General features: G+C 46.2%; 1 protein-coding gene across 2 annotated transcripts in view; it reads left to right on the top strand.

Moving 5' to 3' along the window:
* Positions 1–27,326, top strand: part of ELOVL5 (ELOVL fatty acid elongase 5) — a 171,193-nt gene that overhangs the window by 44,819 nt on the left and 99,048 nt on the right. For both annotated transcript variants that reach the window (XM_082251328.1, XM_082251329.1), the window contains exon 3: positions 2,222–2,409. In XM_082251328.1, the coding sequence (XP_082107454.1) occupies positions 2,222–2,409 (188 nt within the window). The remainder of the gene's footprint in view (positions 1–2,221; positions 2,410–27,326) is intronic.

The following is a 27,326-nucleotide window of genomic DNA, read 5'->3' as shown; positions in this document are numbered from 1 at the left end:
GGTGCATAGTCCAAATAGGTGTGTTTTATTATTTTATATTTTTTTTTTGTTTAACACCGACAACCCAAACAAAGATTTGCATGTATGCACTGCCAAGAGCTGAGCTAATGTCTGGACCGGGTGACATTAGGATGTTTTTTGAACTTTCTTCAAGTCATAAATTCATTAAGTTTATAAAAGATTAATAACCAAGGATGTGGGTAAAAGGTGCATCTCTTTTGTCACATATTTCCAGTTTGTGAATACATATATTTTGTCTAACAGACTTTTATACCTATTCCTAAGTGGACTATTTTGTTAAAATGTTTTTGTGCTGCTGTAGCACCTTTTAGCTTTGGGATTCTTGTATCGTGGACAGTCGGTCAGCAACCTGTATGTTTGGTTTTCACTGCCCAGGAAATGGGCTTGGAATCTGCTGTGAGATTTAATGTATACTACCATTGCTGGTCTTCTACAGCTAGTTGCCTGGCTATTGTGCTGATCCTCTGGACATCAGTTTGCCATGCAACTAGCATATTCAGGAGTGAGTCAGTAATGCCAGCCTATGTACTCCCAAGGCAATCTTCATCTCCATTTTGAGAATATTCTATAGAGATCTTAATTGGAGAGCTGGCTGTCCCTTTACCCAAGCTGTTAGCAAGCTTTGGTAGTTTTCATCGCTTCCCACAGCCAGTACCAGTTCAATCCAGTACAGTGCCAACAATAATAAAATCCACCCCCGCTACCATTCACCCCATTCCTCCATTTGTCAACCCCATCCTGTCTCAGATCTGACTTGTATATTAAAATGATTCTAAAGGTATTCATTAAAAAAACAAACATGTCATACTTACCTGCTCTATGCAATGGTTTTGCACAGAGCAGCCCGAACCTTCTTTTTTTTTTTTTTTCCTTTTCTGTGGGTCCCCCGCCAGCAGGCCTGGTTCCTCCCCATTGCTAGCCTCTTACTAATGAGGGCACTCAGGCAGGTTTGCTCCAGAGCAACGTTCCTGTGAATGGACATTGTCCATTCTCCTCCTCTTATTGTCTCACTGGCTTTGACAGCATCAGGAGCCAGTGGCTTCCTCAACTGTGTGAGCGCATGGGGAGAGAGAAACCCATGAGAGCCGCTGCTCTCATGTACATCGCTGGACTGAGATTGGGTTCAAGTAAGTATAAGGTGGGCTGGGGGAAAGCTGCGCCCAGAAGGTTTTTTTACCTTAATGCATAAAATGCAATCTCTCACAGGCAGATATTTCAAGAACTCGGGTGTTTTCTGATGTGCTGTCCAAGAACTCCTGCAGAAGCAAGAGAAACGGGCAACTTTGAGGCTAAAAAAAAGCAAAACAAAGAATACGGAGTCCTGAAAGGGAAAGTATAGACCCACAGAGCCCTGATCTCAGTACCACTGACTGGGATTGCCTAAAAAGATGGAAGTATCTGAGAGTGCCTAAGTTGACAGAAGAACTTTGGTTAGTCAACCTACTGCAGAGTTGGCTAAAAAATGGTATGCGTAGATACCTAGGAGAATTGATGCAGTTTTAAAGGCAAAAGGAAGCCACACCGAATATTGATTTTATTTAGGATTTTTTCTGTTTATGCATTTTTAGGGTTGTTAACTAACAAATATAAACTATTGCCCACTTTACAGCATCTTTCACATAGTACCATGAAAAAACACTGTTTGTAGCCATGTTGTTTTTTAGGTTTATTTTGTACAGATCAAACCACAAGTGCTTTATTTTCTTTGGGGCAATACACAGTGGTCAGTAATGCAGTGTCCAGAGCTTGTAAAAAAAAAAATAAAGAACATTTTATGCTTGAGTGCAGTAATTTTTTACACGTGTGTGTGTATACACAAGTATATACGAGCATATACACATAAATACATACACATAAATCGCAACACTAGCAGCTAGAGGAAAATGCTGAAGAATTTTACTTGTGTAAATGCATAAGCACTATTATGCGCCTGTACACACTTGGATCTTTCTGCCAGTAAGGTCCGGTGTATAAACATCAGTAAATTATTATATCTAAGGCCTATAGTCTATCAACTGACAAGTTCAGTTGTTGGGAATCAAAACGTTAACATTATTTTGTTTGTTGGCTAACTGGAACCTGGATAATTTTTCCATACTTGGTTTGTTTGATTTGGCATACTCATAGATCCTATGTTATCATGTTTGAAAATCCTATTTTATGGTGCTTTTCTAATTTGGTTTTTCTGATTATGTTTCAGACCCGCGAGTGAAAGGATGGTTCATGTTGAATAATTATGTTCCCACCTTTCTATGCACTGTCCTGTATTTATTTATTGTATGGATAGGACCAAAGTACATGCAAAACAGGCAGCCCATTTCATGTAGAGGAATTTTAGTGGTTTATAACCTTGGACTGACTCTGCTCTCCCTGTATATGTTTTATGAGGTAAGATTTTTAAACATTTATAACAACTGGACAGCCATTACTGTGAATTGTATGCTAAATAATGTTATTGAAGTGGACCTTTACGCAAATTTTAATCTTACAAAGATGGTATAAAGAGTAATTAAAGGACTGAAAAGGGGATCTTTTGTGCAAATATGCATTATCAAAACCAAAGCAAGTAGGCCCCTTTCACACGGCTGGACCGATCAGATTCTCCTGTCAGTTTTTTTTAGGTGGGATCCAATCGGATCATCTATTGCCCTCTATGGAGTGGTGGGAGTCAACGGACATGTGTCCGTTGACACCCGCCGACATCCAATCCTATCCATTAAAAACAAACAGATGGGGGATCTGTTCCCCATCCATCTGGCGGATAGGATGACCGTCAAATGGAAATGGACAGGCGGTCTGTTTCCATCCAATCACACATAGAGGACAGCGGCTGTATGTGTCTACTCTGCATAATCGGAATAGACCTGGACCTGTCATCCCCCTGCTCAGCGAGGATCAGCAGACAGATGCCCCGCTGAGCAGGTGAATACAATGGTAAATACAACTGGTTTAAAATCCAATTAGAGAGAGGCTATGATTTACTAACACTGGTGTAGCTCTGCATAGAAACCAATCTGCTTCCAGTTTTTTTTTTTTTTGTCATAGCTTAGTGTTACTAAACCTAGGACCCAACATTTACTATATCTGGTCTCCCACAGTACACAGAAAATAGTCATGCAATCGTTTTAGTAAATCTAAACTGCTAAATACCTTTTCTCATCAGCAGTATATAGTAGTCTTGTGACTTCTATCAGTTCCTGGTTAAGCTTGTAGGAGGAGTTTTCATACTGCACTGAGCTGTCCTATCAGGGTCCAGGACCCCTGACCCTCTGTCTGGAAAGTGCTTATTGGCCCTGTGCTGATCACATGCACTGTCCCTAGAAAAAAAAAACTCACTAGCAATACACACCAAACTAAGCATATGCAGCCTGACTCCAAAGGCCCTGTCTTATCCAGATATGTTCTGGAGTCAGTGGAAGAAAAGAAGGATCTGTGCATACAAAATCAAACAGCCTTTTTACACAATGCAGAGGATTAACCCATTTGGTTCCACAGTGAGTATAACAAACATGCTTTACTGCATAGACACAGATTTTACTGTTATGGGTTTAGTAACATTTAATTGAACAAGCTGATTGGCTACCATGCACAGCTGCACCAGATTTTGCACTCTTCAGTGTTAGTTAATCAACCCCAATGTGTAGTCTTTTTAGAAAATCTTTGATTAGATCACTCATAGAGATTTCTTCGGCAGTCAATTAAAGCTAACACAGTTTATAGACAGGAAGTTACAGGATATTCTTTCCAATGATTGCAACATTAACATGGACGTTGGTTTAGGTTAGATTTCTGCACAGATGGTCCTAGCTCAGGGGATCAGTACGATTGAGAAAAATGCATTTTGGACAGTCCATTTCATTAAGATGGAATGACCTGTGAGTTCTGCCAGGATTGCTTACTGCCCATCAACATACTACTGTTTCCAAATGCAACAGTAGGTATCCAGATTAGGCATCAGTCGGTTATCATGTTAATAGACCTTTATGTCCTCAGAGCCCTGTGGCTGTTCTTCCTCTATGGACAGTAGTTCTTTAATGTGTCCCACACCTCTGCTTAAAGGTATCCATTCTGTGGCTCGTGTTTAAAGTTGCATTCCATACTTTGGACCCCCCCCTTCCCTGGCATTCATTTATCCCTCATCATGTCGTCATTTAAAAGGGGGTGTAGCCTTAATATTGCCAGCTATTATATATATATAATATTATATATCTATATCACAATTGTCCTGTATGCTTAGCACACTATAACTACTGCAGTGTGGTCAATGGGACAGTGTTTTATATGTATATAAAAGGACAGTTGTGTGTGGATTTATTGATTGGGGTGGCTAAACCGTATGCGTGTGTGTTTTGTTGCAAGTGGGTTGACCAGTGAGTGAGTGAGCATAGGTTGAATTTTATTGCCCTAGCAAGTAGTTATCATACATTTTTTTTCCCCCTTTAGTAAAGCTTTTCATGTTATTTTACTTTATCATAATGGCACTTGTTGGAATGAAACCATTGTCCCCAAGTGCCTGTGGAATGTATGCACTCCAGACAAAGAAATATATGTGGAATTTGGGATTTAGAAACACAGTGTTCTTTGTTGCCAGAATACTGAGGACCACATTACTTAATCTCCTTAGCTGTACAGGCTGTGCTCTCTAATCTACGTCAAAAATATATCACACTGTTTTACATTTAGCTGGAGAAACAGCTCTGTGCTTGCAGAGTGCAACAGATCTGAAACATGCTTGTATGTCCTAGGCTGTCATTACATTTGTGTAGGAGTCCTTGTATTGTGATGAGCTAGTCTGGATTATGTCATTTTCTAGTGCCAGATAACTGACATAACACTAGTAGACTTGTTTACATTGAATCAATCAGGACCGAAATATATGGAAAGTGCTCTTGTGGTCTTTTAAACTGTGCATGAGCCATGGGTGTCATGTTTGTTCATTCTTTGCTGCTTAGTCACCTACCTGGGACAAGTGTTTGTATGTCTGATGTTTTAACACTTGACTTGCATGTGCTTGTTTCAATCAAGTAAGCTATCAAGTAGTTAAGGAATAAAAAGGATAACAGCCATGTAGCTTGAACCTTCAAAGATCTTTCTGCATTGGCAGCTCCTGACATACTACATTTGCTATCCTGACATACTGCTTTTACTAAAGCAGTACAAAAGAAAGGTGCTCATAAATTTTACTTTTACTATTGGTATGTTGTGAGATGATTTCTAGTGGCATACCAAAATTACAATTTTGGTGCCAAAACCAAAAAAATTAGGATGCACTTAGCCGAAACCGAAATTGGCGGTTTAAAAAAAAAAATAAAAAATTATAAATGTACCGTATTATATTCGACTCTTTTTAATATAATTGTAAATTAATATGAATTTATTGTAGGCCATTATTGGCACCTTTTTGAAGCGGTGTTAAAAATCCTGCTTGCTGCATTTTTGGTGCAAAACTGCACTAAAAATGCACTTCCCCATTGAAATACATTGAAAATGCAGCAAAAACACATAAAAAATGCACCCATGTTGTGTTTTCGATGCATTCTTTGACTCACGTGACCTATGAAAAACATTGCAGTAAAATCGTGACAAAATTGCGGGCGTTTTCAGCAGCCATTGTCTGCACTTTATTTTTCTTTTAACACAACGCTGAAAACCCTATTTTGAGGCGATAGTTTTTGGAGGACAAAATTTCTGTGCATCACTAATGATTTCTGGTTGGTAGTTGTAATTGCCCTGGGGATTGCACTGCTAGTTTCCAAACCTAGTATAACAATCAGATTTCACTAGTTGAATCCAATTTATATTGTCATATCTTCATATCCGATTTTATACAAGCATCGTTTTATTGGAATTCCTGAGGTTTTAACCTTAAAATGCAAGGACCACCTAACAACAACATCCCCCCATACAAAATATATCTAAAAAGGTTTTTTTAAAAAAAAAAAAAAAAAAAATTAAAATTAGTACTTTGGAGCTCACTTCCTAGTGGCACTGATGATAGTGTGGTGCCTCAGTACTCATAGGTGCTCAAGATCCCATGAGAATGCACTCCTGCAGATTGCTGTGATAAGTCACTGCTCTGACTAAATTTAATGTGTGAATGAATCTCCACTTTAGATATTGAGTCTTCTAAGTAAAAGATTTTACATCAAAGAAAAAATAAATAAAGAAAGAAGCATCCTGAAGGGCCACCTATTGGCTTACAAGAAGAATGCAAAATCTTAATTTTCTCGTATTTTCATGACCAAAAATAAATACAAATATTAGCTTAATAAATACATAATAGGGCCAGTTCACACCACATGCAGTCCAGTGCGTTTTTTTTTCCTGCATCGAAAACGCATGGAGAGTAGGTTATATGGTTTCCAGTGGCATAGTTCACACCAAATGCTTGCAGTTCCAGTGTTTCAGTTACAGAAAAAAAAGTAGAGCATGCTGCATTTTTCCTGCACTGGACTGTACTGGAACACTGTAAATTACATCAAAAACACACTGGAACACACATGTCCTTATTTAGGGTTAAGCAAAAAGAGGGGGATGCACTGGACTGCATCAAAAAGGCACAAAAAAAGGCACTGGAACGCATCAAAAATGCACATGCATAAAAGCACCTGGAATGCATCCGGACTGCATTTCTATGGTGTGAACTGACCCATATACAAGAGCACTACAACAGTCCTTTTACCTGACATTAACCTGTTTCATAATGTGTGTTCTCATTTACCAAATGAATACAACTGCAACCGAAATACCCTAGTGTTGGTTATTGTCAGGACCTAGTGAAAGCAATTATGCCACCCTCTCCATCATGTGACAGTGCTTGATCCTATTGTAACAAAAGAAAATGTGTGACCACACTGGGATACAAGCTGTGTTTATTATACAATATAATAAAATGAAACAAGCTGAAGTGGTGGAACACAGACGGCTCACATGTGTTGTGTTTACTAGGGCTGTAGAGCGTAGATGGATACCCCTGGAGCAGTGCGTCCTCTTCATCTGCTTGGTCCTAGTGATTGGTCAATACACCCACTGTTAGATGCTACCCTACGTACTTTGGGTATATTTTACAGTTAAAGAGGTTGTAAACCCTTTTTTTTTTCTTTTTGACCCTGCAAGAGAAACACATAATGAGCTAGTATGCATCGCATACTAGCTCATTATGAAATACTTACCTTAGAACGAGCCCCCGCCGTGCAGCCCGCTCACCTGTATGACGGGCGACATGTCCAGTCGCCCGTCTTCCGCACACGCGCGCGGGAGCCGACAGTCACGGCACGGGGCTCTGAAGAAACGGCACCAGCGGCCGTTCCTTCAGAGCGCATGCGCCAGTGACGTCACTTGATGCATCTAAGGTAAATATCTCCTAAACGGTACATGTTTAGTAGATATTTACAGTACCTATAGGTAAGCCTTATTATAGGCTTACCTATAGGTACAAGTGTCAGAGGAGGGTTTACTTCCTCTTTAAACTAGAGGCAAGAGCAGTGGGGATCACTGGAGAGGTGAATATGGGCTTCATGAGTGGAGATTATTTTCAATGACACCTTGCCCTGAATAGATGTGACAGTGTCTCTAACATGCATGCAGTGATGCACCACAATGCACTATACATATGTAAAGGGGCCTTACTGCTTCTTCTATTTAGCATTATAATAATGTTTAGACCCTTTACACTCCTGCCTTGCAGTATTGTGCAGTAAAACATGTGTGTTACCGCAGTGCACATACATCCCAATGCACTAATACAGTAGTTAGAAAAATATCTATACTTTAGTGCACCACAATGCACATAACATGTGGTTTATGGTGGAAAAACAAAACAGGGTAATTTCTCTATCGTTTGACAGACGCAGCTCCATATAATTCTTGACCATTGGGTTATGCTGCTCCCTACAGGAGTAGAACACTAGGCAGAAAAAAGCTTTACCACGCCTATGGGGACATCCCTGCAGGCATACACCCAAACACTCGGCAATAGGATTCCAGTCATTCTGGTGGCTCCAGACTGGCCTCGCCGGTCTTGGTACACAGATCTGGTGAGATTGGTCGCTGATACTCCTTGGAGACTTCCTCTCAGGGAAGATCTGCTGTCTCAAGGGTCGATCTTCCATCCTGCTTTAGTCACTGGCTTTAACGGCGGGGCTGTTGAAAGCCAGGTGTTGAAGGATAGGAGTCTTTCTAACTCTTCCAACACTGTTTGAAGGCCAGGAAGTCCACTTCCAGGAAGATCTATCATCGTACGTGGAAATTGTACATTTCATGGTGTGAATCCACGAATGTGCATCCTCGCCTTTTTTTTTTTTTTTTTTTGGTGGCTAGGATCTTGGCCTTCCTTCAAAGAGGTGTCAAACAGAAGTTGGCCTTGGCTACTATTAAAGGCCAAGTGTCAGACTTGGCTGTGTTTTTCCAATGCCCTTTGGCCTCGCATGCGTTGATTTGCACCTTTATCCAAGGGGTCCGTCATCTGGCTCCTCCGAGGCGATCCCCGTTATCTCAGTGGAATCGGAATTTGGTTTTGTCTGTTCTTCAAAAACCTCCCTTTGAGAACATTAGGGAAATTCCTCTGCTTACCTTGTCTCAGAAGGTTGCCTTTTTGGTGGCTATTACTTCTGCTTGCAGAGTATTGGAATTGGCGGCACTTTCCTGCCGTTCGTCTTGTTTGGTGGTCCACAGAGATAAAGTGGTACTTCGACCTAGTCAGTCGTTTCTTCCTAAGGTGGTTTCTGATCTCCATCTGAATGAAGACATTGTGCTGCCTTCCTTATGTCCTAAGCCTAAGCATCCTGAGGAAATTGCACTACATTCTTTGGATGTGGTTCGGGCAATTGGGGTTTACCTGGCGGCTACTTAATCTTTCAGAAAATAAGATTCTCTTTTTGTCCCTTTTTGTCCTTACGGAAGGACCCAGGAAGGGATTGGCTGCGTCTGCTGTGACCATCATTTCTAGGTGGATCAAGGCAGATGGTGGTTCATGCTTATTCACTGAAGAGTCAGGTTCCTCCTTTCCCTGTGAAGGCGCATTCTACTAGGGCGCTGAGTGCCTCTTGGGCTTTTCACCATCAGGTGTCAGTGATACAAGTTTGCAAGGCAGCAACTTGGTCGTCTGTGCACACGTGGTTCACAACATTTTAGGCATCCTCGGATGCTGCTTTTGGCTGCAAGGTTTTGCAGGCTGCTGTTTGAAAGAGACTTTAGTCTCTTTGAGGGTGTATGTTCCAGGTGAGCTCCAGTAGTTCCTGGTTGAGATCCATATTCACTGGTTGGCTAAAGTTTTAGGCTTGTTGTGAATTGTTATTTTTCTGCGTTGTTTTCCCACCCATCATGCAAATACTGCTTTGGGACATCCCAGTGGTCAAGAATTATATGGAGCTGTGTCTTGTCAATGAACGATAGAGAAAACTGGATTTCTCTATTCATTGACAGACGCAGTCCTCTGATGCATATTAGTAGGATTATACTGCCCCCCTACAAGAGTAGGACACTAGGCAGAAAAAAATTTCTGGCTACGCCTATGGGCAGTCCTGGAGGGTACACCCTCTCGGGTTCTGCAAAGGATGTCAGTTTTATTCTGCCTAGTCAGGAGTAAGGACCTAGTTCCTTGCTGGGATCTTTGGTCCTGGCATAAAAGTGTTGTTTTTTTATTAGCTAGCCTTTTTCTCCAGATTTTTTTCCTGTGAGATCTACAAGCAACTATGCCGGATCTGGGTGACGGGCGGGATAATCTAGATCCAGTGGTCACCCCAGTTGGCCAGCGAGCGCGCGCAGACCTTAGCTCCGTGCTGGGTCAGCCGCGACATAGTCCCACTGGACAGGGACTGGCCCCCTGAGTTAAACGTCTCGCACGGTCACACGCGACAGGGTCTAGGCCTATGTTGCAGCATTCCTATTTGGCCGACAGCCCCCCACTTCGGTGAACAGGGGTCCTGTCAGGAGATGGCGCCCGCCTGTGTTCCCAGTACGGGAACCCTCCTGGGTTTCCCCTCTGTCCTGTCCTGTTGTGCAACCCCCCCTCCTTCCCCCCCCTCCCACGTGGGGGACTGTTTGGGCCTACCTAAGGTTGGGACCTTGTTGCAGGCTGCATGGGGGCCGGGAGTGCGCCGTCCGCGATGCTCGGCCGATCGTGCGGTGGGGCCTCAGTCGGTTCCAGGGCCTTCCTGCTGCATGATTGTGTTAGGAGGGCTGGCGGGGGCCCCCTATGGGTCCTTGTTACCGCGCTCGCCGCCATTTTCTTGTCGCCTCGTCTGCTACTATGGCGTCGGCCATCTTGGTACACCCATTTTTGGCCATTTTACGGTGGATTCTTGCCGGGAATCTAGGTGGGAGTGTCTGGAGGCGTTCTCCGGGGGTGAAGCCCCTCCCCTCACCCTGGGCAGTTTTTCAATGCTCACTCCCTTTTGGGAGAGCTTTCTGCTACACGTGCAGACGACCTGGGAATGCAGACTGGGACAGTGGGTTCTGGGCGTCTCTCTCTCTGTTGGGGGTCTTCAGGGCGTGCCTGACCTTCGGGGGGGCACTGTGGCGCAGTGGGCCGTGTTGTGTTTTTTTTTTTTTGCAAAAAAAAAAGTAATTTTTGTAATTTGTTTTGCAAATTTTGCTGGCGTGTTCTTCTGGTTCAGTATGGACCCTGCAGACCATGTGTCCCCACCTGAACCCCTCAAGGAGGCCACAGGGCCTTCCGGATCTCCACTGTCCGCCAATGCATTTTTGGCGGTTCTGGAAGCATTTGGCTCTTGGGTGGAGGTGGCCTTGAGAGGACGAGGTGCGCAGAAACGTTCTCCACCTACTCCTGCCTCATCTAATGTCTCAGATTCTGAGTCTGACTCAGCCACCGCAGACATGGGTATCCCTGCTGGGTCTGTTGCCTCGCGCCCTGCCTCCTTGGATACTGAGCATGACATTTCTAACCCCCCTTCCCCCGCCGCCGCGCAAGATACAGTCGCTGGTGGATGCACTGGCTGTTTTGGTGTGTCACACCCGGCAATTTGGAGGACGCAGTGGCCACATGCCATCCGGAGCAGCTTAATTTGCTAGCATTCTCCTAAAGAATGGGACCGTCCGAGACGTTCCCCTGGGGTGTCTAAGCGGCTACTAGACGTTACCCTTTTGAGGAGTCTCTGGTAACGAAGTGGAGTGTGCCACCTAAGGTGGACCCACCGATCCCCAGGCTAAATACGACTACCGTTATTACAGTGAAGGAATCCCTGTCCTTTTAAAGACCTGGGGGATAGGATGGCGGAGGCTGTTGCCCACGATCTATACTCCCTGGCGGGGTCTGCACTGAGAACAGTGTTAGGATTGCCCTTGCCACGCAGACTCTGCCAGATGGGCGGAGTTCCAATGCCATGACTTGGTGAGGAGCAAGTCTCTCCGGCCTTGGGGGAGCTGTTGGACCAGCTGGTGCAGGGCTGCACTTTTTTTGCGATGCCGCGCGGGACACGGCTCCTTTATTGGGTCATCTGTCGGTTTCGGCAGTGGTTATCCGGCGTATAGTTGGCTGAAGTGTTGGTCTGTGGATCATACTTCTAGGAGGGCCTTAACGGATCTCCCTTTTCAGGGGGGTCGCCTGTCTAGCTCTGCCCCTGGATGACATTATAAAAGGGTCTCACGGGGGGAAGTGTACTTTTCTTCCACAGGCTAACAAGGGTAAGGACCCTCGTTGCAGACAGGCTCCCTCCTTTTTGCCTCACAAACAGTTTTCTTCGTCCCTCGACAGTCGATGAGGCTAAGTCCTTCAAAACTTCCGCGGGTGGCTCCAAGCGACCCTTCTCTGGCAAACAAAGATGTTTTTTTTCCAGACCTGCGGACAAGGCCTACTCGGCCTGAAGGTGCATCCTCACCTGTATATGGGGTGGGGGGACGTCTTTGCCGGTTCTCGGACCTGCGGCTGGCCCAGATCCCAGGCAGCTGGGTTCAGGAGGTCATGCGGTCCATTTGCAAGATCGAGTTTTGATCGATTGAGTTTCTCCAGTAAGGTTTTCCTCCACCGTATGGTCCCTGGATCGCTTGCTGCCGCTCTATGGGGCAGTTCTATCAAAAAGGCTGGACCTAATGGCCCTGGAATCGGTTCGCACGAGGGTGGTTTCCCTACATCAGGGTGATTCCTGGCCTCCATAGACATCAGAGATGCCTACCTTCACATCCTGTTATGTGCAGAACACCAACGGGTTCTCCGTTATTGCCGTGGGGGAGGATCACTATCGGTTTGTGATGTTACCCTTTGGTCTCGTCTCTGCTCCTCGGGTCTTACAACAGCGGGTGTATCGGTCCTGGGTTCCTGGCTTATCTGCTTCTCTGAGCGGAGTCCCCTATGGTGCTGACAATGAATTTGGAAGTCACCATGAGAACTCTGGAGGAGTTTGGGTGGGTTCTGAACCTTCAGAAGTCGTCCCTTGTCCCCTCCATGAGACTGGACTATCTGGGCCTGACTTTTGACTTGTCCTCAGCCAGGGTGTTTCTCCCTCCGGGAAAACTCTTGAAACTTCAGGCTGCGGTTCAGCTGTTGCTGTCCATCACATGGTCGTCCCTTCGAACCTGCATGCAAGTTCTGGGACGGATGGTGTCCTCTTTCGAGGGGGTCCCTTTCGCTCAATCCCTCTCGAGGATGCCCCAGGAGGCAACCCTTCTCAAATGGAACCAAACTCTCTGGACATTTGGATCCAGCTAAGCCAGGTGACCAGGGAGTCTTTGATCTAGTGGCTTCGGTCCCCGATGCCCAAGCAGGAAATCTTTCCTTCCCGTAACTGGACAATTGTACCACGGATACAAGCCTGTCTGGGTGGGGAGGAGTCCTCGGCAGGTTCTCTGCTCAGGGAGTATGGTCCCTGGAGGATCCAGGTTACCGATCAATGTCCTGGAGCTGAGAGCGCTCCGGCTTTGCCTAGTTCACTGGATCGGGCACCTGCTGCTGTCCAGTGCGCATTAAATCGGACTATGCCACAACCGTGGCCTAGGTCATTCACCAAGGGGGCACCAAGGGTGTCCTTGCGGCCTTGGAAGTGACAGGCATTCTTCTTTGGGCAGAGCGCCTTGTTTCAGCTCTCTCCGCTGCTCACATTCCAGGTGTGTAAAAATTGGCAGGCAGATTACCTCAGTTGACAGGCCTTTGATGCAGGGGAGTGGTCCCTATGTCCAGAGGTGTTCCAGCAGTTGTGCCTTTGTTGGGGCACTCCAGACATGGATCTGTTGGCATCGCATCTACAGGATAGTGCAGAGGATTGTGGCCCGATGCACTGGTAGCACCATGGGTTCTGTCGTAGGCAACAGGAACGACACTAAGAAGTTTAGTATGGTCACCTGCGCAAGGATGACGCACGCATAATTGTGAGGGTGCGATTACGGATGGCCCAAGGTCAGTATCTGCTGCTGTCTGCCCTTATTCCTCTCAAGTTGCTGCCAAGGCTTCTTCGTAGGTTCGAGGCGGAAGGGATTCCGGTCATTCTCGTGGCTCCGGACTGGCCTCACCGATACGCCGACCAGGTCAGGCTAGTCGCAGACGCTTCTTTGAGACTTCCTCTCAGGGAGGATCTATTGTCTCCAGGGCCAATCTTCCATCCTGCTTTACGGTCACTGGCTTTGTCGGCTTGGCTGTTGAAAGCCAGGTGCTGAAGGACAAGGGATGGTCTGCTTCAGTGATTCCCACTCTGCTTAAATTGAGGAAAGCGACTTCTAGGTTGATTTATCTTTGTACGAGAAAGTCGTATGTTGCGTGGTGTGAGTCTCTTTGGGCTCCCCCTTGCTCTTACTCGGTGGCCCGGATCTTGGCTTTCCTTCAACGGGGAGTTGATCAAAAGCTGGCCTTGAGTACAATCGGGGGTCAGGTTTTGGCTTTGGCAATTTTCTTCCCAAGGCCGTTGGCCACCTGTTCCCTGGCGCATAACTTCTTCCCTTGCCCACCTTTATCACTGAAGGTGGCTTTTTTTGTTGGGTATCATTTCTGCGCGCAGGGTGTCGGCACTGGCGACATTGTCCTGTCCTTCTCCTTATATGTTGGTTAATGGAGACAAGTGGTACTTCGTCCGGATCCATCCTTCCTTCCGAAGGTGGTTTTCTAGTTTTCACTTGAACAAGGACATTGTTTTACCATGTTTGTGTCCTAAGCCCAAACCTCTTAAGGAATGTGCACTGCATACTCTGGATATAGTTTGGGCAATCAAGGTGTACTTGGCGACTACTGAGTCCTTTTTGTAGGTCAGATTCGCTCTGTCCTCACGGATGGCCCAAGAAAAGGGCTGCCTGCGTCTGCTGCGACTATTTCCAGTTGGATTAGACAGATGGTGGAGCAGGCTTATTCAATTAAGGGTCAGGTTCTACCTCTCCCGGTTTCAGTGCGTTCTACTAGGGCGCTTAGTGCTTCCTGGGCTTTTCGCCATCAGGCATCTGTGCTGCAGGTTTGCAGGCGGCGACCTGGTCGTCTGTTAACATCTTTACCAAATTTTATAAGGTGGATGTGCTGACATCTGCTGATGCTTCCTTTTTGCTGCAATGTTTTGCAGGCTGCTGTTTAGGGGGCCCCTCTGTCTTCCTTGAGGGTGTTCCTGTTTGGTTTTCAGGTGAACCTCATCTTGTTGTTTGGATGAGTCCTGAGTTGCCTGGTTGGCTATGTTTGGCCTTGGGGACTGTTTTTGTTCTACTGTTCCCACCCCTCATTTGGGTACTGCTTTGGGACCTCCCTACTGATATGCATCAGAGGACTGCGTCCGCCAATGAACGAAAGAGAAAACTGAATTTTTGTAAAATCTTACCTGTAAAATTCCTTTCTCTGAGTGCTCAGACAGTCGCCGCCTCCTCTAAGTCATCACTTTTGGGTATTGACTTCCGCTCCGCAGGAGTAGCTAGGCATAAAGACTTAGTCAAAATAATATACACACCCATGGGGGCTGTCCCATCTGGTCAATACCCCCCTGCAGTGACCACTCTCAACTCAGTTTGGTAGCATAGCAGTAGGTAATAAGAACCCCAAAAGAGGGGCGGGGGCGGCGACTGTCGGAGCACTCAGAGAAAGGAATTTTACATGTAAGATTTTACAAAAATTCAGTTTTCTCTTACGTCCTCCGACAGTCGCCGCCTCCTCTAAGTCATCACTGTTGGGATGTCCCAAAGAAGTATAGACATGAAGGGTGGGAGACACAACCGTAGAAAAGGCAACGCAGTACCCACATCAGAGAAAGGAACCTTACGTGCACCGTAAGAAAACCTCTGGGCAACAGAAAAACAATGCTCAACAGGTGCAACAGCCCAGGAAAGCAAATAGCAACAGCCAGGGACCCATAAAAAAACAAGGGTCCTTCATGGCACTGCCGCACTGAGAACCTTGCGGCCAAAGGAGGCATCAGCTGACGCCAGAACATCTACCTTGTAGAATTTGGAAAAAGTGTGCACCGACGACCAAGTCGCAGCCTTGCACACCTGGGCCACCGAGGACCGATGCCAATAGGCCCAGGACGCACTCACAGATCTGGTAGAGTGCGCCTTAACAGGGAAGGGTGGAACCCGTTCCTTCAAAGCATAAGCCTGTTCAATGGTCTGTCTGATCCATTTGGCAATAGTCGCTACGGATGCAGCCATGCCCTTCCGAGGTCCCTCAGGAAGGACAAAGAGGGAATCCGTCTTCCGAAAAGATTCCGTAGACAACAGGTAAACCCTGATCGCCCTGACAACATCCAAGGAATGCAGAGCAACCTCCTTAGGATGCTTAGGCTTCGTACAAAGCGAAGGTAGGACAATGTCCTCATTAATGTGGAACTCAGAGACCACCTTAGGAAGAAAGGAGGGATGCTGACGCAAAACCACCTTATCCCGGTGAATCACCAAGTATGGAGAGCGGCAAGATAACGCTGCCAGTTCCGACACCCTGCGAGCCGAAGTGATCGCCACCAAAAAGGCAACCTTCTTAGACAGCAGAGGCAACGATATATCCCGAATGTTTTCAAAGGGAGCACGCTGTAAGACGGACAGAACCAAGTTCAAGTCCCATGGAGGTAAAGGCTCCCTCCGGGGAGGGGCCAAATGTCGCACACCTTGAATGAAGGTGCGAACCAGAGAATGGGACGCCACAGGGCGTTGTAAAAGAATAGCCAGTGCGGACACCTGGCCCTTGATCGTGACCAGCGCCAGGCGCTGGTCCACACCAGACTGGAGGAAAGCCAAAACTCTCGACACCGAGTACGAGCGAGGGGAGAACCCCCTGGACTCGCACCAGGCGAAATAAGCCTTCCAGGTACGGTAATATATTTTACCAGAGGAGGTTTTTATAGCCCTGACAAGGGTAGGAATGACCTCAGAGGAGAGACCCCTGTCCCTCAGGACCTGGGTCTCAAGAGCCAGGCCGTTAAAGCCAGGGACTAAAGCAGGATGGAAGATCGGCCCTTGAGACAGGAGATCTTCCCGCATTGGCAGCCGCCACGGAGGCGCCACTGCCAGGTGAACAACGTCGGCGTACCAGGACCGGCGTGGCCAGTCCGGCGCCACCAGAATCACCAGGTGCGGTTCCGAGGCTAACCTGCGGAGGAACCTGGATAGCAACTGAATCGGAGAAAAGGCATACATCAGACAATACTGATGCCAAGGGGCCACTAACGCATCCGAGGCGTCCGCCAGCGGATCGCGCGTTCTTGCCACGAACCTTTCCACCTTTCGGTTTAGCCGAGATGCGAACAGATCCATGTCCGGGGATCCCCAGTTCGCACACAGCATTTGGAAGACCTCCGGGTGTAGGGACCATTCCCCCTGGTCCAGGGTCTGGTGGCTCAGATAGTCGGCCTGCCAATTCTCCACACCCGGAATGTGGACTGCCGAAATTGCCGGGACATGAGTCTCGGCCCAAGATAGAATGTCGGTCACCTCCCGAGCCGCTCAAGCAATCCTGGTGCCCCCCTGGTGGTTGATGTAAGCCACCGCGGTAGCATTGTCCGTCTGTACTCGGACAGGACGGCCCCGAAGATGTTCCGACCACTGGAAGAGACAGAGTTTTATCGCTCGCAATTCCAGCACATTTATCGGGAGGGAGGACTCCTCCTCCGACCAAGTGCCCTGGGCAGACAGGTTGCCCAGGACTCCACCCCAGCCCGACAGGCTGGCATCCGTGGTAATCACCGTCCACACCAACGGACGGAAGGACTTGCCTTCCGCCACCGACGGGGACTGGAGCCACCACAGAAGAGCCAATCTGGTCTGACGACTCAAGGAGACACTCAGATCCAGGGACTGAGGTAGTCTGTCCCACCTGTCCAGGATCTCCGCTTGGAGAGCCCGCGTGTGAAACTGAGCAAAGGGTATCGCCTCGAAGGCCGAAACCATCAACCCCAGGCCCCGCATACAGGCCCTGAGCGACGAGGACGGGCTGTCCCTGAGGGACCTGATCTCGTCCCGCAAAGTCCGCTTGTCCTCCGGCAAGAACACCTTTGCCTGAGCAGCAGAGTCCAGAATCATTCCCAGGTAGGGAAGACGTAGCGATGGAGACAACGTCGATTTCTGAACGTTGATGGTCCACCCGAACTCCTGGAGCGTCTGTACCGTGGTGGACAGATCGCGCACTAGGTCCTGCCTGGCATGTGATCTCAGAAGTAGATCGTCCAGGTAACCCAAGACCACAATGCCCTGAGCCCTCAGCAGACCCAGAACCGGCGCCAACACTTTGGTAAAAACCCTTGGTGCCGAAGCGAGACCGAAAGGTAACGCCACAAACTGGTAGTGGTCCTCTGCGATAGCAAATTGAAGGTACCGCTGATGACCCTCGAAAATGGGGATGTGCAGGTACGCATCTTTCACATCTATCGAGGCCAGGAATTCTCCTGGACTCAAGAAGGCCACCACCGAACAGAGAGACTCCATACGGAACTTCTGAACACGCATGAAGCGGTTCAGCGCTTTCAGGTCCAGAATAGGACGCACTTTGCCCTCCTTTCTGGGCACAGTGAACAGATTTGAATAAAACCCCCAAAACCTGTCCTGAAGAGACACTGGGACAATCACCCCCTGAGCAAGAAGGTCCTGTACCGCTTGGTGCAGGTCCTGCAGACGCCCCGGAGGCAAATGAAGATTTGAGGGAAAGAATCTGTCCGCCGGCCGGGAAAGGAATTCGATCTTGTATCCCGATCGAACGATTCCCAGAACCCACCTGTCTGATATCCGGAGCAGCCAAGGTTGGAGGAAACTGCGCAAACGTCCCCCCCACCCCTGAAACGGGCGAGGGCGCCCCTTCAGGCAGAGGCGGACTGACCCGCCGAGCCGGCATTGCCTGACTTCTGCTTACCCACCCAGGGCTTCTTCTGACTGCCCTGGGCCTTGAAGGGCTTGCCCTTGGATTGGTTCCAAAAGGCACGAAAGGACCCCTGAGTGGATCTATGCGCAGAACCCCGCTTGCCTCGAAAGGACTTGTTCTTCGGGTTCTGGGGCAGCAAAGTGCTCTTGAGCCCCGTGACGCCTTTTACCAGGGTATCCAACGCCTTGCCAAAAAGGCGAGAGCCAGCATAGCGAAAATCAGCAACTGTTTTCCGCGAGGACTGGTCAGCGGACCAGCTCTTCAGCCATATCAGTCGCCGGTTAAGTACCAAGACACTAGAGAGGCGTGCTACTAAAGGGGCCTCATTCAAGGCCGCATCACACAGATACATGATTCCCTGGTGGATTTGATCCACCATTTCCAGCCGCGCAGGCGGAGCATCATCAGACACGAGGTTGCTCCTAAGCACCTTAGTCCAATCAGCCACCGCCTGAGCCACCAAAACGGATGCGAAAACGGGTCTGAGCAACGAGCCCGCCACCGTATAGGAATGGTGGGCTAGAGACTCCAACCGCCGGTCCGTGGGATCCCGGAAAACCGGGGTATCCTCCGAAGGAACCAAGGTAGCCTTGTTTAACACGGCCACAGTGTGATCCACCTGTGGAGGCACACACCATCGTGATTCGGTAGCCGGTGCAAAAGGATAAAGCAATTTGAACTGACTAGGCACCAGGAATGGACGTTTTAACGTGCGCCACATTTCATTAACAGTGTAATGAAACTCAGCGGGGCAGGGAAAAACCTTGCAGGTCCTGTGCGTCCCAAATGAGGACACAATGCCCGGAGGACTGGGCTCATCCTCCAAATGTAGTGTTTCCTTAATGGAAACAATTAATTCATCCATTGTCGCCCGCTCTTCAGGCGACCCCGGGGAAGAGGTATCAACCCCTTCCATCTCTGCCTCCCCCCTCAGACCCCAGCAGGCCCAAGGATGAGCGAGACCCTGAAAAGGGCACGCTCGCAGCAGCAGCAGCCATATTAACATCTGAATCAGAGGAGAGAGACAATCTGGGCCTCTTTTTAGCAGCACGTTCAGCCATCAGCATTTCCATATTTGACACCAAGGTCGCCACTACAGCGGCCAAATCAGGTCTCAGAGGGGCCACAGGAGAACTGGGGACCCCCACCAGAGCTGGGGGGAGTTTGCTGTCCTGAGAATCCATCGCTCAAGGTGACAAAAAACAGTGCAATAAAGTTAGTACTGTCCCTTTTAAGATCGCTGCCGAGTGCGCAGCCCACTGCCTCAGCTACAGTGACAAAGACCCCCAAACAGGAGAAGAACAAACTGAGCCAGAAATGACAATACAGAAAGATATGGAGAGCAATAACCTGCAGAGCCCCGCAGAGTGTTGCCACCAATGTTCTGCTGCAGAGGAAAAGGAAGTGCTGCTAGAGGAGGCTGAACTTATAGGCTGCATGACTCAGGGAAAATGGCTGCCCCATAGGATTGCATGGAAGGCTCCGCCAAAATGGCTGCCAGACATACGGTCGGAACGATCGTTCGGCTACAGCAAAATGGCGGCGGATGGCGCCAAAAACAGCATGTAGTTTGCCCATAGAGAAGCCAAACATGCCTGCCCATACCTAAAATGGAGGACCGCGCGGATCTTCCCCACTGCGGCCGCCACACACACAGTCCGCACCCCCAACAAGCACCGAAGTGACACAGGGAAGGGGACCCCCCAAAAACATACAGCACCGCAGCGCATGCACAAGCGATCCCCGCAGGGACCGCATCAGGGAGTCACACAGGTACAGACATGGGGGACACACAGCAACACAGGACTGCCACCCCAGACAGAGGCCCCACACAGAAGTACTTACCTGTACCAGATGGCGTGGGGTGCCTCTATGAACGGAAAGCCGCTGTCCTCATATGACAGGGAGTGCCGTTTGCCAGGGACATGACACTGCAGCATCGCAGATGTGTCCTGTGAGGTAGCCACCTCACGGCTGCATCCCTGCTGCGAACAGGGATGGGTCGTTCATAGTGCCAGGACGAACCACGGCTGAACGCTCGATGGCGGGCTGGGGGTCCATCTGACCCTCTGCCCTGGAGAACCAGGGCGGTCAGTCCGAAACCCAGCACCGCAGGAATCCATCTTCTTCCGAAGAATCGACTAAAACTAAAGCTGACAAAATAAACAGCTAGTAAAGTAAGAGAAAACTGACATTTTCAAAAGAAAATCAAATGAAAAAGATTAGATAGGCTGAGACTGTAGCCCCAGCACAGGGAAGCCTAACTACTCCTGACGCTAGGCAGAATGAAACTGAGTTGGGAGTGGTCACTGCAGGGGGGTATTGACCAGATGGGACAGCCCCCATGGGTGTGTATATGCAAATGCCTTTGTTCTTTTGACTAAGTCTTTATGCCTAGCTACTCCTGCGGAGCGGAAGTCAATACCCAACTGTGATGACTTGGAGGAGGCGGCAACTGTCGGAGGACGTAAGAGAAACTAGATTTTTGACTTACCGTAAAATCCTTTTCTCTTAAGTTCATTGACTGACGCAGTACCCACCCCTCTATTTTGAGTTGGGTTGGTGTTACTTCTCTGACAATGCTTTGATACAAAACTGACATCCTATGCAGGAAGAGAGAGTGTGTACCCTCCGGGACTGCCCATAGGCGTAGCCTGAACTTTTTTCTGCCTAGTATCCTACTCCTGTAGGGGGCAGTATAACCCTACTGATATGCATCAGTGGACTGCTTCGGTAAATGAGCTTAAGAGGATTTTACGGTAAGTCAAAAATCCCATTTTTTTGTCTTACTGTAAAATCCCTTTCTCTGAAGTTCATTGACAAATGTAGCACCCGCCCCTCTATCTTGAGTGGGTTGGGGTTTTTCCTCTAAACACTGCTTGCAACAAAACTGAATCCTATAGCAGAATGTGGGTGTATGGCTGAAGGGACAGCCCCATAGGCGTGGTATAAAGCTTTTTCCTGCCTAGTGTTCTACTCCTGTAGGGGGCAGTATAACCCAAGGGTCAACAATTATATGGAGGCGCATCTGTCAATTAACTTCAGAGAAAAGGATTTTACGGTAAGACAAAAATCCAGTTTTATGTCTTTTCCTGCATTGGGGTCCATTGACTGCATAATCAAATTAAACGCGTGTGCAGTAACAAATGACAACCCAGTGCAAAAGTGTTAATATAGCCTAAAATATTTAATGAACAGCTAACATGAGTAGTATGTAATGTATGAAAGAGACCAACGGTAAGCACATTTTTAATGTGTCACATTAATGTGTAGAGAAAGCCTGTGTGTTTTTTTATCTTAACGTTATTCCTTTTAAAGCGAACAAGAAATATGGAACGTGCCTTAAAGTGGAACTTTATCCATAACACCTTTGATAAAAATAATGTTCTTTAGCAAGGAGCATATAATAATTATGCTAGCAAATGATGCTGCAAATTGCCTCCAGCATTGTTACTGTTTCTTCTTGTTGGAGGCTGCCATTTTGTTGAAGCCCAGAGCTCCTGAACAGCAGTAAATCTTTAGGCTGTCAGCAGATCGGCCTCTACAAATTTGGCACAATGCTTAAAAATAGAGAGCAACTGAGCATGTGTAGTGCAGGGTGAGGCGGTGTATTACTGGGTTTTAAACAGTATAGACACTTATTTTTATTTATTTTTTTACATACCTATACCTGCAAAAGGGGCCAACATGAAGTGATCTAGCAGGACTTAGTTTTCTGACTAAAGTTCCTCTTTAAGAAGGGCAGAGGTTTGGGCTTTCTTCCTGATCCTGTCTGTCTCTCTGTCCTGGAACAAGACAAGAACAAAAAAAAAAAACAAGAACTGAGACCAGTGAAGCCTGACAATTTTTAACTGCCAGTTTTCACACTTATTTCAGGTCAGTGACTTGCTAGGTATTGATGACAGCATGCACCTGCACAGTTTAGCAATGATAGCTTTGTATTTCTTTCAGTACTGATTCCCTTTGTTAAACAGAGAGTGTGCTTTTAATAGTAGGGATGCTCCAATATATCATCCGCCGGAAAATATCGGCCAAAAATAGGGTTATTGGTTTTGTGCTGATATTGGCATGCTGCATTCCATTGACTTCAATGCAAAATCTCATCCAAATGACCTTCGTGCAAAATTGATTCCCATTGACTTCAATGCAAAAACAGTAGCAAAATTAATTTAAATTAAAATATATTTTTTTAAAAACTGTCAGTTTTGGTTTTTCGGCCAAGTGCATGCTGAATTTATGGTTTTGGTCCAGAATTTTCATTACGGTGAACCACTAGTTGCCACATTCATTGGCAAAGATAATCAAACAATACAATTGAATTAAGAGTTTTGTAATAATATCGCACTTTATGAAGCATTAATGATTGTATTGTCACACAGGAATGTCTTGGTCACACTTATTTAGGTTTGTTGGATTTTTTTTTTTTTTTTTTTGCCCAATCATCTGTCCTGCTTAAGCAGATGTGACCAGAGACAACCCAGGAAAGTAAGTAATGGCAAGAACACAGCTGGAAAGAAGACCCTTTAAGGGTCTGATCATTTATTTCCAAGTTGATTTTACCTGATTGTATGCAGCTTCGATTTTTGCATGTCCATACAGTAGATTATTTCACAATACCTGCACAATTCTGTGCAGCTTTAGTGATCAGTGCTGACATTTTGTATGATGCATGTTGGTGCCTAAATCCAAATGATTTTAAGCTTTGCAAAAGACCAAAGAAGCAGTTATATGATGGCCGCACAGCTATAGAGGTGGACAACCCTATGGCTTCTCCACCTCCTACATTAGTTCTAATATTTCACAATAACCAGTTGATTAGATACAGCTCCAAATTGGAGATAAATTATTACAAAACAGACAGATTGTCTTTGACCCATACAGGTATCCTTGGAGAATGCACTGTTGAAGTTGCCCTTTGCTGCTGTAATTCTGGAAGTGGGTCTCTGGATGAGGACAAAAGTGCACTTGGCTGAGCTATTATCATGGTGTGACTACTGGCTAAAGTACACTTGATCAGTCTGAGCAAATATGAAACAGGAGCAGTCTAAAAAATCCAGCTTTGTCAACAAATACACAAGGATATATCAAAAAGGATGTATTCTAACTGAGCTCAGTGTTTGCCAATTGCCACCTCTCTCTGCCAATTCCTCCACTGGCTTCTGCACACACAGTGAAATAGAATTCACAATTCTAAAAACATCATACAAAGCCATCCACCACTGCCCTAAGCTACATTACCAAGCTCATCTCGTGCCATTTTTTTCACTCCTTCCAGGCCTATTCCTTCCTCTGTTACTTCCTGTCCCAATCTCTCTGGCTGTCTCCCGCAGTTGTCTGCCTTTAGGCAATCCCTAAAAATGTATCTCTTCAGGGAGGCCTATCCCATCTCTGTCCAACAACTGAACTTTTACTTTTTCCATCAACTCATTCCCACACAGTTATTTCCTTCTTGCCCCTCCTTTTTCGAGCAGGGCCCTCCTAATCCTCTTGTCTTGAATTATAGTGTAATTGTACTGTCTCCCTTTTTTATATTGTAAGGAATTGCACAAACTGGCTCTGTATAAATCCTGTATAATAATCTAATAATAGTACGCTAAAATATTGCTCAAAATAGGAAATAGCAAAAGGATATTTTGATCACCACATTTCCAAACAGCCATGCAGGCATTACCGAAAGGAGACCTTGTGTTGTTTACAAAAGTACATGTCATGAGACTATATAACCTACATATATATGTATGTTTGTATAAAATATATATACATATATATCACATAACTTTTTCCTTTATTTAGTATGAAACCTATAGTAAATCAGTAATCCTTTTTATGAATAACCTGGGAGTCCTGCACTGGTAGTTTTCATCACCAGCTGTGATATAGCGGATGTTTAGCTCATGTAGTAGTTAGGTATGCCAATCCAAACTCTGGTTTAAGGGCATGCCCAATTTTATTGGACAAAGGTAAAGTAAAGTCCTTTAGGTTTTATCAGGCAGGGGTTTTAGTGTTACACTGGAAAACAGATTTTGCCAAACTACCTGGCTACCTCTTCAGCAGCACTGCTGCTCTTGCACTGGTCTCTCCAGCCATCTCACAAACTTGCTGAACTAATTTCTGGCTCACCCAGCCTTTAGTTACAGCTCACTGTTGTACATGCCCACCCCTGGCCTCTCAACAGGGTTTGAGAGAGTCCTCTGGACTCTCCTAGTTGCCTCAGCTTTCCCAATCTCTTAAGCCGGCCATAGACAGAGCAATTGTCATTCCTGCAACCATGGGTTGCAGGAAAAAAAAATTGCACGATTCTTCCATCAACACAGTCTGTGGTGATGGGGGAATTCCTCCCACCTAGCCATTGTATTCCTCCTCCCCCCCCCCCCCGGCAGCGGAAGCTGTCCCCACTGGGAGAACACAGTAATTATTGCTAGTGGCTATAACAGCCAGTAGCAGTAATCGCATCGTGCAAAATCAAACAGGTTGGTTGTACCCAAGTTGTCTTTAAATGGGCAGATACCTCCCCCTTGGCTGGAGCCCTAAACTATGCCCAAGCCTTCATTATAAAGGCTATGTGCACCTGGACAAACTCCATGCTGGTCTTCAAGAGACCTGGACACTAGGTTAGAGATTTTTTTCCTTCCAAAGCACTTTGAACTCTATATAAATATCTGAACCCAATTTAGGAATACCAACATTCAGAGAAAGCTGTAAAAACCCTTTTCGCCAATAATCAATGCTCTGGAGTCCCGCACGCTGCATCTGTGCAAACCTTGTGTCCTTTTTACAACCGTTTACACAGTGACAGGGCCCTGCACTGTCACACAGCCTACACCACGGAGAACTAGTGTGCCTATTGTAGCTTCCAAGTATGTAACTAGCTAGGAACTCTAAAGATATATCTCCCTCTCCGCGCTAAATCACAGACAAAACATAGGATAGGAAAAAAAATATAGAAATATATTTTGAAGCTACCTAAAAAGAAATAAATGACTATGAACGTAAACCACCCAGCAGCTGTAAAGTGAATTAAAGTGTTACTAAACCCACAACCATAAAATCAGTCTATATATGCAGTAAAGCACGCTTGTTCCACTCACTGTGGAACCTAAGGGGTTAATCCTCATTGTGTAAAAAGAATGTTTGATCCTGTCTTCTCTGATGCTCCCCTTCTTTCACATTCCCTAATCCATCTCCTAATAAGACTGAGCTTTTTGAGTCTCTCTGCACATTCTCAGTTTGGTGTGTATTGCTAGATAGTTTTTTTTTTTTTTTCTTTGGAGGGTGCATGTGATCAACACAGGGCCAATCGCCACTGTCCACACAGAGGGTCAGGGGTCCTGCAGCCTCTTAGGACAGTCAGAATAGAATGAAAACTCCTAAAATTTTTAACCAAACACTGATAGAAGTCACAAGACTGCTACAGTATATACTGCTGATGAGAAAAGGTATTTAGCCATTTATATGTACTAAAATAATTGCATTTCCATGTTTTGTGTAATGTGGGAAACCAAATATAGTGATTGCAGGGTCCTGGGTTTAGTAATACTTTTAAACCGTGTTGTGCTGCTGCTTTTCTCATAACTTATCCAGAATTTACTCTATTTAAAATGATCACGGTGTACTAGCCTACTAGCCTATGTCCTATATTGGTGTGAGTTCAAATTTTTTCCTGCAGTGAGTTCTCAAATGCCCTTAATGTGACTACAATAAAATCATGATCACAACTCCAGTGCTGCAAATTACAATTCTGTTAACACAAAATTAAAAATCAAAACCTATAGGCTTGAATATTCAATGTAACAATTTACTGGAGACCAGAATAGGTGATATGCAAAATCAAATTGTGAACGAATATCTGGTTCCACAACCCCAATGCTGCAAGTCCAATATAATGAGTTTTTAAACACAACTACGTGAATATGCTGTTGTTCTTTGCACATGTTGATCCACCTTGCCACTACACCTCCAACTGCTTAATTCCCAGTGCTCCACCACTGTGTGATTATTGCGCTCCCCTCAGGGTTTGGACGCATATACTATATCATATATAGGTCACGTGCGATTTCCTCTGCCAGGGATGACCAATGGATCTGGTAGCTCTTCCACAAGGCTCCAACCATTTAACCCAGGACAATATGTATAGGTCCATTTAGGGGCTCTAAGGCACACCATCATGGATCGAGCCTCAAAGGGAGAGAATAACCGCCAATAGTGTGATATAATTAAAAGCAATATTCTTTATTAAAATATATTGCACTTTCACAAACGCAGGTTTATGTCTGCATAAAACCACACTCGTAACTGCGAATCTTTTTTCGAGTCTTCCCACATCTGGTTTTGTGCCTGCACCAGAAGTGATGTCACCTGGCTCTAACCATATTTCCCTGGGCAAATTGCAAAAAAATTCTACCTTTTTAGTATCACTTTAACTACTTCCCGCATGCACTATAGCGGAATGATGGCTACAGGGCAGGCTTCCTTTGCCAGGAAGGGCATCTATTGACATCCTTGTGTTAAAGGGTCATTGGCACTGATTATCAGGGCACTGATTATCAGTGCAGTGCCCACCAGTGCTGCCAATCAGTGCCCACCGGTGCTGGCAATCAGTGCCCACCAGTGCCACCTATCAGTGCTTCCTCATCAGAGCCTATCAGTGCAGCCTCATCAGTGCACATCAGTGAAGGAGAAAAATGACCTGTTTGCAAAATTTTATAACAAACTATAAAAAAAAAAATGTTTGTTTGTTTTTTCAAAATTTACGGTCTTTTATCGCTTATTTAGCAAAAAATAAAACAGTGAGGATTAAATACCACCAAAAGAAAGCTCTATTTTTGTGAAAAGAAATGATTAAAACCTCATATGGGTATAGTGTTGCATGACTGCACAATTGTCATTCAAAATGCGACAGCACTGAAAGCTGAAAAGAGGCCTGGGCAGTAAGGGGATAAAAGTGCCCAGAAGGCTAATGGTTAATAATAAAGTTTGCTTAACTCCTTATGGCATATTGTGCAAAATGTGTGGTGGAGTCAGAAAAATTTGCATCTTGTACTCTATT

The sequence above is a fragment of the Pelophylax lessonae genome, assembly GCF_965119305.1.
Source record: "Pelophylax lessonae genome assembly, chromosome: 3".
Classification (NCBI taxonomy): Eukaryota; Metazoa; Chordata; class Amphibia; order Anura; family Ranidae; genus Pelophylax; species Pelophylax lessonae.
The sequence above is the reverse complement of the archived record's forward strand: the minus strand, read 5'-3'. Positions and strand labels throughout refer to the sequence as shown.